We start from the raw sequence: 15575 nt of genomic DNA, 5'->3' as shown, positions 1-15575 counted from the left end.
TCTCAATAAATGCCAACCGAAATAAATTACTGCAAAAGATTAAAACATTCTGCCAACACAGTAAATATACCGGTAACTTATGTAAAATATTTGACAGGAGGCCTACGGATAGGCTATTGCTGTGCGATTGGAGCACAGCATCATTGCCTATTAATCTCAGAGCCTATACCATGGCAGGACCTAGAAACATAATTTATTGATAAATGAAATATTGAACAATTCTTCTTTTGCATTTAGCCTACTTAAGTTGTTTCGAATATACTATCAATCTTGCTGAATGCACGGACAGGCAATCGCTATAGACAGCATGCATGTTTAGTTTGAAAAAGTCTCTGCAAAATATCAAAACATTCTGCTCACACCTGCAGAAATGTGATCAAAATTGCCATTGCTCTTTTAGAAACTGCTGTGGCTTAATTCCAATAGTTCCAATGTATACAGAAAATAACAGGTGTTATTTTCAACATCAAAAGGTTGAATGGAGGGTGTTTTCCAGGCAGAGTTTTAATGCTTGTTCACACACAGTTTTACGACCGGTCTGATTTATAAGGAGAAACATGCATATTACCTGCCCCAATGCATAGTGCCAACTGTAAAGTTTGGTGGAGGAGGAATAATGGTCTGGGACTGTTTTTTATGGTTCGGGGTAGGTCCCTTAGTTCCAGTGAAGTGTTTTTATATATTTTGGGTTTTGTTGTTGTATTTTACCCCCTTTCTCCCCAATTTCGACCTTGTCTCATCGCTCCAACTCCCCAACGGGCTTGGGAGGCGAAGGTCGAGTCATAAGTACTCTGAAACATGACCCGCCAAGCTGCGCTTCTTAACACTCACCTGCTTAACCCGGAAGCCAGCCGCACTGGCTTCCGGGTTATAACCGCAAAGCGGCTACGGTCCGCTTGCATATGGGGCTCAGTCAGGACTGTTACTTTTGTAACCGAATGAGAACATTTTAACTGATTTTTAATGTTGGAAAACTATGATGCAAATGCAGAATGGTGTTAAATGCCTCTAAACAGCTTGGGGAGAAATTATTTCACAGATTTAGTCATGTAATATTAGGCCTACTGATTATTTCTCAGAATCTTCTTGTGAACTACTCATTGCGAGCCACCGGACATGCAGTTTTCTGCGAAGGTGAAATATTTTCTAGGCTGATGGAAGGCTACGTAGTCAGTGGGAGAATCTCAATTGCATCCTCTCTCCTTCTCAAAACCGATTGGGTGAGAAAGCCAGATGTCCAGCAAAGCCTAAATCAGACATGCCCGTGCTCACCATGGTTCGTACAGGCAAAGTGAAATGGTGCACACCTCTCAAAAGATATGTAACAACAAACACCCTGAGTGCATCGGACATGAAACAATGATACAAATGTAGTGGCACAACAAAATGGATACTGTGGCTGACCAGGGGGTTTGGTCAAGACGTTTACACAGATCAGACACGGACAGTGTATTATTAGCTCGGTTTCGAGGGTGTTTATTTAAATAATAAATCAAAAAGAAAACGATAGGTCTCCCCATGAGACCCTCTCCGGGATACCATCTTCTGGGCTCCAGGTCTTGCTGTATCCTGTCGGGGTCAAAACTGCAAAACTGTAACTCCTGTTACCTCTATAACCGTCCCCAACTATACAGGAGTCCTTTCTTCCCCACTCTCTCCCTGTGTGCTGCCCTTCTGGCAGCTTTATTGGCCTTGCACAGCTGGTGAGCAGGCAGCCCTTGATTACTCCCAATCAGCCCCAATTAGTCCTGGCCGGATCACCCTTCGAGACCTGGCACATCCAGCAGATGGAGCCATCGCCTCGTGATGTATACTCCATCTGTTACCAGGCCTCGACGAGTCTCCCCCTGGTGGCTGACCTGCTGTACGCCACAATGCATTTATTCATTTGAAACGCCAGTGGTGCAACTAGTGCTTTCTAACTGCACTGAACCAACACAGTGGCATGCGGGAGGGAAGCAAAAAACTTTCCAGTGGGCTAAACATTCATCTTGAGGCGACGGGGGAGGGTGTGCAAAATGCAATATGTAGAAATCGCTCCACCGTTTCCTGGTTGCTAAAATTCTAATAGTTTGCCTAATTTTTGTTTGTGACAAAATAAGCATTATTGTACCATCTAAACCACTGAAATATAGCGTAGAAGTAGTGCACATGGAACAGATCTACTTCTTCTCAGAGCTGTCATTCTCAATGAAAGCAAGTCTATCTGTAACTCTCACTTCTATGTGAATTTGGTCGGGTCGCCCAAAAAGTTACATATTGCAGCTTTAATTATTATATAACATCGACATATGTATTTTAATATAGACTAGCTCAAAACATTACTAGTCATTGAAAATGACATTCCCAATTGATACTTTTATGGTAAAAAACAAAGCGGGATTGCACCTGCTCCATTGCTCAGGTGCCTATGATATAGTGCACTATTGACCAGGGCCCACAGGACTCTGGTCAAAACTAGTGCACCGTGTACTGTAGGGGGGCCATTTGGGACGTACACTAAAACACCTGATTCGAATGATCCAGGGAATCCAGTCACCTGTTATTTATCAGCCTTAAATCCCCACCCACCTCTCACCATCCCTCTCCCCCATTGGCTGCCTGGCTCTAGGTCCGTGCTGTGATTGGCCACACCTACATGCTGACGCAGGACGAGGAGCTGTGGGCGAAGAATCTGCCTCAGAATGTTGAGACCCTCCTGGCCTCCACAAAGGACCCCCTGGCTGACCGCTCGGACCGCAGCAAGGAAGTGGAGGTGAAGGACCGGGACAAGACCAAGGTGGTGTCCTACAGGGTTCCCCACAACGCTGCCGTGCAGGTCTACGACTACAGGGAGAAGAAGGCCAGGTAAACATGGCTGACAGACAGACGAATGTGGAGGCACTGGCCCTGTCCAGAAACAACCCATATACTAGCACAGGGCTGCATTCCAAATGGCACCCTATTCCCTATATAGTGCACTACTTTTGACCAGAGCAACATTGGGCCCCTAGTGTTAACTTTTCCCTTTCGCCCTCCCTCTCTCTTCCCACCCCCCTCTCCTGTCTTGTCCTCCCTCCCTCCTTTTCTCCCTCCCCTCTCTCAGGGTGGTGTTTGGGCCAGAGATGGTAATGTTGGGTCCTGATGAGCAGTTCACCGTGCTGTCCCTGTCAGGGGACAAGCCCAAGAGGGCCAACGTCATCAAGGCCGTGTGTCTGCTGCTGGGGCCGGACTTCTTCACTGACATCATCACCATAGAGACGGCCGACCACGCACGCCTGCAGCTGCAGCTCAGCTACAACTGGTAGGGTTTGTGGGTGGGGGACGACGACGACGTGTGTGTTTGAGGATCCTCTGCGATTTGGTGTCCTTAGTCTAGTCTGTAGGCCAGCTGATGTATTTAATATCTCTACCTCCCCTCTCTCTCGCTCTCTCTTTCTCTCTCAGGCACTTTGACCTGAAGTCTCCTGCGGACCCGTCCCAGGCTGCGGCTCTGTTCTCGGTGCCTGACTTTGTGGGGGATGCCTGTAAAGCCATCGCCTCCCGCGTCAGAGGAGCCGTCGCCTCAGTGCAGTTTGACGACTTTCACAAGGTCCGTCCACACTTCAATCATCTAAATCTGCGCTTTTCTGGCTTTTTAATACACTTTTTTAAATTCTACATGGCCTCCAGCCCTTAGCTATCGTAGTTAGGTAGGCCTATACACCGCTTAGGAAAACAGATGCCAATTGATTCAAAGACAAGAATAACACACCATGCTTTAACGTCTTCTTTAACCCCCTCAACTCTACAGAACTCCAACCGGATCATCTGCTCCTCTGTGTTTGGCTTTGATGACAAGCTGACTGTGCGTCCCAGCCTGCGCTTCCACCAGAACAGTCTGGTCATCAGCAGTGTGGACATCCAGTCAGTGGAGCCGGTAGACCAGAGGACCAGAGACGCCCTGCAGAAGAGTGTCCAGCTGGCCATCGAGATCACCACCAACTCCCAGGAGGCTGCCGCACGGTAGGACACATGACACGCACGCACACCAGGGGAGAACGAATGCCACCTCTGAAGCCATCGATGTTCAAGGTCAACTGTGGTACTGCAGGCCAAAGCATAAAACAGGATCCCCCATTCTAGTGAATGGAAAAATGTCAATCTTTGTGAATTTGTTTTTAATCATTTGAAGACAAACATGGTACCAATAATTGCTTCTAATACCACAGATATAAATCTCATTACAGAAGAAGTTAAAATAATAATTTATTTGCTAATGGCAGCCTGCAGTACCACTGTCTGCCTTCAATTTGAGTTATTTAATGAGATTGGGCAGCACTGAGCTATCCTGCAACTCACTTCCTGGAGTAACTCAAGCTGCACGTGAGACACCATTTTAAGACTTAATTTGGCTTCAATGCGCTATTGAGTCTTCACATAGGAATGAATGGTGTCACGTGATCGATAGCTTTGTCCATTCATATATATATATATATGCACACTTACAGGAGCAATTAGGGCTAAGTGCCTTGCCCAAGGGCACATTGACAGATTTTTCACCTAGTTCGGCTCGGGGATTCGAACTTGCAACCTTTCAGTTACTGGCCCAACACTCTCAATTACTAGGCTATCTGCCACCAGACAGACACACACAGGGTTGTTTTTGCCTGTTTGGTAAGCGTTACCTTCTCTCCCCCGTTCCTCTCTCTTCTTCTCCCTCTCTTTGTATTTCTCTCTCCCTTCCCTCCCTGCAGCCATGAGGCAGAGCGTCTCGAGCAGGAGGCGCGTGGTCGTCTGGAGAGGCAGAGGATCACAGACCAGGCGGAGGCAGAGAGGACCAGGAAAGAGCTGTTGGAGCTGGAGGCCCTCAGGTGACCACTGATGCTGTGCTGTTAAAACTAATGCACGTTAGCATCGCTTTTGGGAAATATAATGGCAGGGCTATCACTAGCATAACGCTAACACATTAGCTTTGCCAATGGAAAAAAGTTATGGCAAGGAGCTAGAATTGGCATGGCTAGCGTTAGCATTATGCTGTTCTTAGTAGTGTGAATGCGAAGCTGTACCGAGTAACATTTAGATCAGAGATCCTAACAATGTAGCTATGCTATTGTGAGTTGTGTGAATGCGGAGGTTATATCTGTGGTGAAGTTTTCCCTAGGTACAGATCTAGGATCAGATTTTCCCTCCCCCAGCTTAATGTGTTTTGTCCAAATATTGGTGGATTCAACTAATAAAAGAATGGACAACCTGACCGGAGGTCCAGTACCTGAAGAACATTTTGCCGTTTACCCAGGTTCAGCTCGATGAGTTGAAACAGGAGAACGGCAAGATGACAGCAATCTGTAAGTCATTGAGAGAGGACATCAGTTCTGTGTGTGAATCCATGATAACAATGACTGATAAGGGAGGGACAATCAAGGTAGAATAACATGGTTCGGGGCGGAATTGACGAATCTCCACATGAGACCTGGACGGAGTCTGAGGACAAAGTGAGGGAAATGATCTCTGAGAAATTGAAGATCGACCACAGGAAGATTAGAGTGGAGCGCGGCCACAGGACTGGACAACCCACCACCGGCCCAGGTGACCGTCCCAGGCCGATAGTGGTCAAGTTCCTAAGGTTCAAGGACAAGGTAGCTGTTCTGGAAAGAGCCAAGAACTTGAGAGGAATGTATATCTTCCTCAACGAGGACTATCCTGAAGCTGTGGGGACATTGCTTACATCTGTTATGACAGGCTCATTGTCCACCCTCCCTCCCAGAAGCCTGGAAAGGATGAGAGAGCCAAGGCTATGGGTTCATAGCTTCAACCCCGTAGCACTCACACCAATTGCTTAATGGACTTCTGAATGTATATTTTTTTTCCTCTTGCCTTGTTTGCTCTTTTCCATATTATGTCTTATCTCTGATAAGCTACCCGGGAAAGGGCTGAAAATAGCCCATATTAATATGTAGCCTTAGAAATAAGGTTCATGAAATCAATAACATTCAGATTAGCCATTTCTGAGACTCGCATAGATAATTCATTTGATGATACAGCAATAGCAATATAAGGATATAACATCTATATAAGAAACAAATGCTTATGGGGGAGATGTTGCTGTATATATTCAGAGCCATATCCCTGTAATGCTTAGAGAATATATTGTAGCAGGCTCAAGGGTTTCCATGTCACTAAGTTCAATAACAAAACATGCACAAGTAGCACAACTAGAATGCAAATGGAGAGTTTATTAGGGAGTTTTGCACACTGGGGAAAAGGGGGAAATTCACCAACTATTTCACAGTCCACAATCCGTTCTCGTTGTCCGTTCCGTTCTCCAGGGGTAATCCTAAAACTCAGGTCCTCAGCCAATCCGGTACATGGATTACAGTCCAGGTCACAACGGGTAATCACACAGACATTGCTCTCTCTTCTCACACTCTGCATAACACACACTTCACTCTCCGTTCTCTGCCCCTTTTGTGCGGGCCGCTCCCTCTTTTATCCCCCAGTACTCCCTGGCTTAATGATCCGCAGCCTCGCCTCGTTGGGGCATGAAGTCCATATAAGGCTTGGGGGTGGAGCCAGCGGGCTGCAGGATATCCCCCTTCAATAACCACTCCCCTCACCTCTCCCTGCCGTCTGAGCGGGAGGGAGGGGTGGTCCAGCTCCCTAGAGCAGTGGTTCTCAATCCTGGTCCTGGGGACGCAAAGGGGTGCACGTTTTTGTTTTTGCCCTAGCACCACACAGCTGATTCAAATGAAGGCTTTGATGAAGGCTTTGATGATTTGAATCCGGTGTGTAGTGCTAGGGAAAAAACAAAAAATGTGCACCCATTTTGGGTGCCCAGGACCAGGATTTCGAACCACCACCCTAGAGCATCCCTCCTGGAGAGGGCATTGGAATTTCCATGGGTTGCACCTGATATGTGGACGACAGAGAAAGCAAAGGACTGTAAGGATAGGAACCAGCGGGTGACCCGGGCGTTACTGTCCTTATTCCGTGACATCCAAACCAGTGGTGCATGGTCCGTTACGAGGGTGAAGTGCCGTCCCAATAAGTAATACTTCAGCGTCTCGAGCGCCCACTTGATCGCTAGACATTCTTTCTCCACAGTGGAATATCTTTGTTCCCGTGACAACAGCTTCCGGCTAATGTACACGACTGGGTGTTCCTCACCTTCTTGTAGCTGTGATAGGACGGCACCCACCCCTGTTTCGGACACATTGGTCTGTACCACCAGTGGTTTGGAGAAGTCAGGGGTCACCAGCACGGGTCCAGAACACAGTGCTCTCTTTAGGTCTTGGAAGGCTCCTCTGTCCACGTCATCTGGGCGGGCAGACAGCTCCTGGTCAGATCTCAGGGGGCTGGCTAAGGAGGCAAAGTGGGGAATAAATCTCTGGTAGTAACTCGTCAACCCCACAAACGTGTGTACCTGCTTCTTGGTGAGGGGGCGGGGCCATCCCGAAACGCCTCCACTTTCTTCACCTTGGGGTTTGACACATCCCCTCCCGATCGTGTACCCCAGGTACTCAGCCTCCCGCAGGCCGAGCCAACATTTCTTTGGGTTCGCTGTTAGCCCCGCCTCCCGTAAGGCCTGCAGTACCGCACGCCCCTGGTTTAGATGTGTCTCCCACTCGCTCCCATGGATCACAATATCGTCGATGTAGGCCACCGCGTACTCACGATGGGGACGGAGAATCCGGTCCATCAACCTCTGGAAGTTGGCCGGGGCCCCGTGCAGCCCAAAGCGCAGCTTCTTGTAGTGTAACAGCTGTTTTCTCCCGTGCCTCGGTAGCTAAGGGCGCATGCCAATAACCCTTTGTCAGGTCGAGCGCGCTGATAAATCGGGCGGTCCCTAGCCGTTCTATTAATTCATCAGTTCAGGGTATGCGTCAAACTTCAAGATTTCATTTACCTTTCTAAAATCATAACAGAAGCGAATGGTGCCGTCTGGTTTCGGCACCAACACTATGGGACTGCACCACTCACTCTTCGATTATATCAGCTTTCAACACTGTTTTTAACTCAGTCCTGACAGCCACTCTCCTTGCTTCCGGTATGCGGTAGGGTCTCAACTTCACCTTTTTCCTGGGATCGGTGATGTTATGCTGTACCAGATCGGTGTGTCCTGGTTCACTGGAGAACACTTCCTGGTTCCGGCCGACCAACTCCCTCAGCTCCTGCTTCTGTGCTTCGTTCAGCTGCTCCCCCAGTGATACCTCCGCCGGCTTGGTCTCTGTGGTAGCCTTCTTCGGGGAAATAGAGTAGAGTACATCACTTGTGTTCCATTTCTTTAGCAAATTCACATGGTAAATCTGGGTCAGATGCTTACGTCCCGGCTGTCTGACCCTATAGTTAACTTCACCCAATTCCTCAAGGACTTCGTATGGCCCATTCCATCGGGCCAAAAACGTACATTCTGAGGTGGGGACCAACACACATGGGAGAGAGCGTAGAAATTGATCTATGACCACTTTCTCAATGGGCGTCAGTGGTTCAGTAGTTGGGCTGGCCAGGAGTTGGCTAATTAGATCATGCATTTACGATCGGGGTGGACGCTGTAGGATCATACGCCCAATCATGGAACCTTTGTGCCCTGCTAATCAGGGTGTAACCATACCAGCGCAGGATTTACTTTTTCAGCCCCTCGTAATGCGTCGACTGGTCAGCCGTCAGATCCTGATAGCTCTTCTGTGCCGCGCCATTTCTCATGGGGCCTTTTCTCCCTAGCCGCCGTCCTCTCAAGGCTTGGAGGTAGGCCTCGATGTCGTCAGCCTCTGTCAACTTCAGTATAAACCTACTGGGTTTGGAACGAGAGACTGCTGCGCCTGCCGTATGCCGGTCTGGGCGGCTGGCAGCTGGCTGAGTTCAGATCTCAGGAGAGCGGTCTGCTGACGCTGTTCCTCCAGCAGCTCCCAATGCATAGCCTGCTGTGCTATGTTCACCTCCACCAGCTGTTTCACCAATGCTTCCATTGTGCTCCGTGTCTGTTTTAGTTATTGAGCTTGGTTTGGTGTGCCCGCATTCTCCACCATATGGAGCAGGCTCAAGGGTGTGGGGTTTCCACGTCACCAAGTTCAATAACAAAACACACACAAGTAGCATAATTAGAATGCAAATGGGGAGTTTTGCACACTGGGGGAAAGGGGGGAATTCACCAACTATTTCACAGTCCACAATCTGTTCTCGTTGTCTGTTCCATTCTCCAGGGGTACTCCTAAAACTCAGGTCCTCAGGCAATCCGGTTTGGTACACGGAGGGGAGGGGGGGGGTGTAAATCTCTCTTCTCACACTCTCCATAACGCATACTTCCCTCTCCATAAAACACACACTTCACTCTCCATAACACACGCACACGCTTCACTCTCCGTAACACACGCTTCATACTCCGTAACACACCCAAACGCTCCACTCTCCGTAACACACCCACACGCTCCACTCTCCGTAACACACCCACACGCTCCACTCTCCGTAACACGCCCACACGCTCCACTCTCTGTAACACGCCCACACGCTCCACTCTCCGTAACACACCCACATGCTCCACTCTCCGTTCTCTGCCCCTTTGTGCAGGCTGCTCCCTCTTTTATCCCCCAGTACTCCCTGGCTTAATGATCCGCTCGTTGGGGCAAGAAGTCCATATAAGGCTCTGGGGTGGAGCCAGCAGGCTGCAAGATATCTCCCTTCAATAACCACTCCCCTCACCTCTTCCTGCCGTCTGCCACTATCTATATACAGTATATATACTGCTCAAAAAAATTAAGGGAACACTAAAATAACACATCCTAGATCTGAATGAATGAAATAATCTTATTAAATACTTTTTTCTTTACATAGTTGAATGTGCTGACAACAAAATCACACACAAATAATCAATGGAAATCCAATTTATCAACCCATGGAGGTCTGGATTTGGAGTCACACTCAAAATTAAAGTGGAAAACCACACTACAGGCTGATCCAACTTTGATGTAATGTCCTTAAAACAAGTCAATATGAGGCTCAGTAGTGTGTGTGGCCTCCACGTGCCTGTATGACCTCCCTACAACGCCTGGGCATGCTCCTGATGAGGTGGCGGATGGTCTCCTGAGGGATCTCCTCCCAGACCTGGACTAAAGCATCCGCCAACTCCTGGACAGTCTGTGGTGCAACGTGGCGTTGGTGGATGGAGCGAGACATGATGTCCCAGATGTGCTCAATTGGATTCAGCTCTGGGGAACGGGCAGGCCAGTCCATAGCATCAATGCCTTCCTCTTGCAGGAACTGCTGACACACTCCAGCCACATGAGGTCTAGCATTGTCTTGCATTAGGAGGAACCCAGGGCCAACCGCACCAGCATATGGTCTCGCAAGGGGTCTGAGGATCTTATCTCGGTACCTAATGGCAGTCAGGCTACCTCTAGCGAGCACATGGAGGGCTGTGCGGCCCCCCAAAAATGCCACCCCACACCATGACTGACCCACTGCCAAACCGGTCATGCTGGAGGATGTTGCAGGCAGCAGAACGTTCTCCACGGCGTCTCCAGACTCTGTCACGTCTGTCACATGTGCTCAGTGTGAACCTGCTTTCATCTGTGAAGAGCACAGGGCGCCAGTGGCGAATTTGCCAATCTTGGTGTTCTCTGGCAAATGCCAAACGTCCTGCACGGTGTTGGGCTGTAAGCACAACCCCCACCTGTGGAGGTCGAGCCCTCATACCACCCTCATGGAGTCTGTTTCTGACCGTTTGAGCAGACACATTGCACATTTGTGGCCTGCTGGAGGTCATTTTGCAGGGCTCTGGCAGTGCTCCTCCTGCTCCTCCTTGCACAAAGGCGGAGGTAGCGGTCCTGCTGCTGGGTTGTTGCCCTCCTAAGGCCTCCTCCACGTCTCCTGATGTACTGGCCTGTCTCCTGGTAGTGCCTGCATGCTCTGGACACTACGCTGACAGACACAGCAAACCTTCTTGCCACAGCTCGCATTGATGTGCCATTCTGGATGAGCTGCACTACCTGAGCCACTTGTGTGGGTTGTAGACTCCGTCTCATGCTACCACTAGAGTGAAAGCACCGCCAGCATTCAAAAGTGACCAAAACATCAGCCAGGAAGCATAGGAACTGAGAAGTGGTCTGTGATCACCACCTGCAGAACCACTCCTTTATTGGGGGTGTCTTGCTAATTGCCTATAATTTCCACCTGTTGTCTATTCCATTTGCACAACAGCATGTGAAATGTATTGTCAATCAGTGTTGCTTCCTAAGTGGACAGTTTGATTTCACAGAAGTGTGATTGACTTGGAGTTACATTGTGTTGTTTAAGTGTTCCCTTTATTTTTTTGAGCAGTGTGTGTGTATGTATATATATATATATATATATATATATATATATAACACACACAGTTGAAGTCGGAAGTTTAAATACATTTAAACTCAGTTTTTCACAATTCCTGACAATTAATCCTAGTATAAAGTAGATGTCCTAACTGACTTGCCAAAACTATAGTTTAACAAGAAATTTGTGGAGTGGTTAAAAACGAGTTTTAATGACTCCAACCTAAATGTATGTAAACTTCCGACTTGAAGTGTGTGTGTCTGTGTGCGTAATTTAACTAGGCAAGTCAATTAAGAACAAATTCTTATTTATAATGACGGCCTTAACTTATGTCAAGTGTTATTGAAGTGTTGTGGTTGCAGGTTCACTTGGCACATCTAAAGCCTTTTCTTTTGGGGTGTTGCTATAGGCCACCAAGTGCTAACAGTCAGTATCTAAATAATGTGTGAAATGCTTGAACGTGTATGTGTTGTAAACAGAGAGGTCTACTTTCTTGGTGACCTGAATATTGACTGGTTTTTGTCAAGCTGTCTGCTCAATAGGAAGCGTCTCACTGTAACCAGTGCCTGTAATCTGGTTCAGGTTATTAATCAACCTACCAGGGTGTTTACAAACACTACAGGAACAAGATTATCCACATGTATCGATCACATTTTTTACTAATACTGTAGAACTTTGTTCTAAGGATGTATACCCATTAAATGCAGTGATCACAATATAGTGGCTATATCCAGGAAAGCCAAAGTTCTAACAGCTGGGCCTAAAATAGTGTATAAGAGATCATACAAAAGATTTTGCTGTGACTCTTATGTGGATGATGTTAAAAATATTTGTTGTCTGATTGTGATTAATGAGGAGCATCCGGACACTGCACTTGATGAATTTATGAAATTGCTTCTTACAATTATTGATAAACATGCACATGTTAAGAAACTGACTGTTACAACTTTTAAGGATCCATGGATTGATGAGGAATTGGAAAAACGGTATGGTTGAAAAATATGTGGCTAATAAGTCTGGCTGCACATCTGACTTACTGCAAATTGAGAAATGATGTGACTAAACTCAACAAAAAGAAGAATAAACTGTATTATGAAGCTAAGATCAATGATATAAAGAATGATGGAAAAAAACTTGAGTACTTTAAATAACGTTATGGGCAGAAAGACAAATTCAACTCCATCTTTTATCGAATTCATCACGATACCATTTGATGTTGCTAATTTAATGATTACTTTATTGGCAAAGTGGGCACACTTAGGTAGGAAATTCCAACAATGAACAGTGAGCCATCGTATTCATGCATAAAAAAACCTAATGAAAGAAAAGCATTGCAAGTTTGAATTTTGTAAAGTTAGTGTTGGAGAGGTGGAAAACATTATTGTTATCGATGGTATTGACAACTTAGATGGAAAGCTACTGAGGATGGTAGGGAGTGGCTATAGAGTCAGCTATCTGTCATATCTTTAATCTGAGTTTAGAGGAATGTCTTTGTCCTCAGGGCTGGAGGTAAGCCAAAGTAATTCTGCTACCCAGAGTGGTAAAGCGACCTTTACTGGTTCTAACAGCAGACCTATAAGCTTGCTGCCTGCACTTAGCAAACTGTTTGACCAAATGCAATGCTGTTTCTCTATAAACAAATTAACAACAGACTTTCAGGATGCTTATAGAGAAGGGCACTCAACATGTACTGCACTGACACAAATGACTGATTGGTTGAAAGAAATTGATAATAAGAAGATTGTGGGAGCTGTACTGTTAGATTTAAGTGTAGCCTTTGATATTATTTACCATAAACTGTTAAACTTGTGTTATGGCTTTTTAATCCATATCATGGATTCAGAGCTATAGAGGGTTTTCTTTAATGGATGCTTCTCTAATGTGAAACATGTAAAGTGTTGTGTACCGCAGGGCATCTCTCTAGGCCCTCTACTCTTTTCCATTTTTACCAATGACCTGGCATTAAACAAAGCATATGTGTCCTTGTATGCTGATGATTCAACCATATACGCATCAGCAACCACAGCTAATGAAGCCACTGAAACCCTTAACAAAGAGTTGCAGTCTGTTTTGGAATGGGTGGCCATCTCTAAAACTAAGAGCATTGTATTTGGTACAAATCATTCCCTAAGTTCTAGACTTCGGCTGAATCTGGTAATGAATGGTGTGGCTGTTGAACAAGTTGAGACTAAATTACTTGGCGTTACCTTAGATTGTAAACGGTCATGGTCAAAACATAGATTCAGTGGTTATATCGAGCCATTTTTGCATGGAACTCCGTTCCATCTCATATTGCTCAAGTGAAAAGCAAACCTGGTTTAAAAAAAACTGAAAGCAACACTTCACAGCACAACGCCTCTCACCTATTTGACCTAGATAGTTTGTGTGTATTGATATGTAGGCTACGTGTGCCTTTTGTAATACTTTTTTTAATGTAGTTCTGTCCTTGAGCTGTTGTCTATTAATGTTCTATATTATGTAATGTTTTGTGTGGACCTCAGAAAGAGTAGCTGCTGCTTTTGCAACAGCTAATGGTGATCCTGACAAAATACCAAATCTAAAGGTGTCGTTGTGTTACAGTGCGGCGGTGGAGAGTACAGGGGCAGCCAAGGCAGAGGCCCAGTCCAGAGCAGAGGCAGCCCGTATCCTGGGAGAGGCGGCAGTCAACGAGGCTAAACTGAAGGCTGAGGCACAGAAGATTGAGGCTGTACGTATCCTCTCACTATGCTGTGTGTGCTTCGTGTGTATGGTCGAAAGTGTTGTACATTGTGTAATTCTGAAAGGTACACAACCAGTAGTTCACGTGTGTGTGTGTGTGTGTGTGTGGTCTGTGTTTGATACATGTTTGAAGGTGTTCTACATTGTGTAATGCTGAAAGGTTCACATACTATGTGTAGCTGACCTGTAAGTCTGTGTGCAGGAGGGCGAGCTGGACCGTCTGTCCAAGGCGAGGGAGCAGGAGCTAAACTATAAGTCAGCAATGGATCGTTTGGAAGTGGAGAAACAGCAGAAGCTGGCTGAGATAGAGAGCAACCGCTTTAAAAAGCTGGTGGACAGTATCGGCGCTGACACCCTGCAGGAGATGGCCAGAGCCGGCCCCGAGCTACAGGTACATAACTCCTTACATACCATAATACTTGTGCTACACCAATACATTTGTCTGAATTAAAATGGCACCTGGAGAATCCTTAAGCTCTTGTTCAGGTCAGAATCATTCTGTAATGTTTTACTTTACTGTAACGTTTCACTGAGCATGTCTGCCTTTCTCCCACCCAATCTCAATTTAATTAAATTAGCTATATTGGCGTGACAAGACATAAAACACAGTTTAGGATATTGGAACTGGAACACAGGATCTTATTCAATCAGTTATAACGTAAAGGAGAAATGATCATATTAAATTAATAATCTCTCTGTTTCTGTCCCTCACTCCCCTCTTTTCCCCACTCCCTCCCTTTCTCCCCCACCCTCTCCCAGGTCAAGCTGCTCCAGTCTCTGGGTTTGAAGTCAACCCTGATCACAGACGGCTCTTCTCCCATCAACCTCTTCAGCACGGCCAATGGCCTTCTGGGAGCTCTTTCTCAGAGCCAGGGCCAGTGAGAGGGGGAAGAGAAAAGGAGGAGAACGTTGACAATAAGAGAATAATGTCCAGTCTGATAATATCCCCTACAGATGTAGGATTTCTGGTTGTTTTTTGTCTGATGTAGTAACTGACAATTAGGGATATGATATGTATGACTGTACGGTTGCGATTATTCTGATGTGTGCGCACATAGATGTGTATCTGACTAAAGACGTCCAAGTGAACGTTCCCCTTGGTTTACATGGCTTTTTTGCTCATCTGTTTGGTGCCGTCGATGCCCTATAAAGTGCTGTCCACTCCATGTGTTGCATATCTATACTAACCATAATCCTGGATAGTAAGGAATCTTTCCTTGTTCTGCTTTTGAGGTTTATGCAAATGTCTTTAATTCATTTGTTGATCCACTTATAGATATGGGTATCATAAGGTGAATGCACCTATTTGTAAGTCGCTCTGGATAAGAGCGTCTGCTAAATGACGTAAATTTATCAAAGAAATTAAAGCATGGCTTTTCCCCGTAACCTTAAATGTCAAGGCTTCAGTTTGTATCCATGGTCTGTCTGTACACACACACACACTGGATAAAGTGTCTCAATCCATTTGAACAAACCATATTTTTGCAATAACCATCATGTATCGAAATCTTCATCTACCTCTTATGTCTGTAGCTCATGCAGTAGTGACTAATAAAAACAACATTAAGCTACATGCTCTGGCCTGACTTATTACACAA

At 46.2% G+C, this 15575-nt stretch overlaps 1 protein-coding gene across 4 annotated transcripts in view; it reads left to right on the top strand.

Moving 5' to 3' along the window:
* Positions 1-15548, top strand: part of LOC100380384 (major vault protein) — a 30878-nt gene extending 15330 nt beyond the window's left edge. For all 4 annotated transcript variants that reach the window (XM_045705880.1, XM_045705881.1, XM_014168619.2 and 1 more), the window contains 8 exon segments: positions 2612-2847; positions 3086-3283; positions 3427-3571; positions 3773-3984; positions 4716-4832; positions 13840-13966; positions 14180-14368; positions 14737-15548. In XM_045705880.1, the coding sequence (XP_045561836.1) occupies positions 2612-2847; positions 3086-3283; positions 3427-3571; positions 3773-3984; positions 4716-4832; positions 13840-13966; positions 14180-14368; positions 14737-14859 (1347 nt within the window). In that variant the 3' untranslated portion in view covers positions 14860-15548.
* Positions 15549-15575: the final 27 nt, after the last annotated feature.

The sequence above is a fragment of the Salmo salar genome, chromosome ssa23, assembly GCF_905237065.1.
Source record: "Salmo salar chromosome ssa23, Ssal_v3.1, whole genome shotgun sequence".
In the NCBI taxonomy this organism is placed as follows: domain Eukaryota; kingdom Metazoa; phylum Chordata; class Actinopteri; order Salmoniformes; family Salmonidae; genus Salmo; species Salmo salar.
Note: the sequence above shows the minus strand (reverse complement) of the source record. Positions and strands in the feature narration are given on the sequence as shown.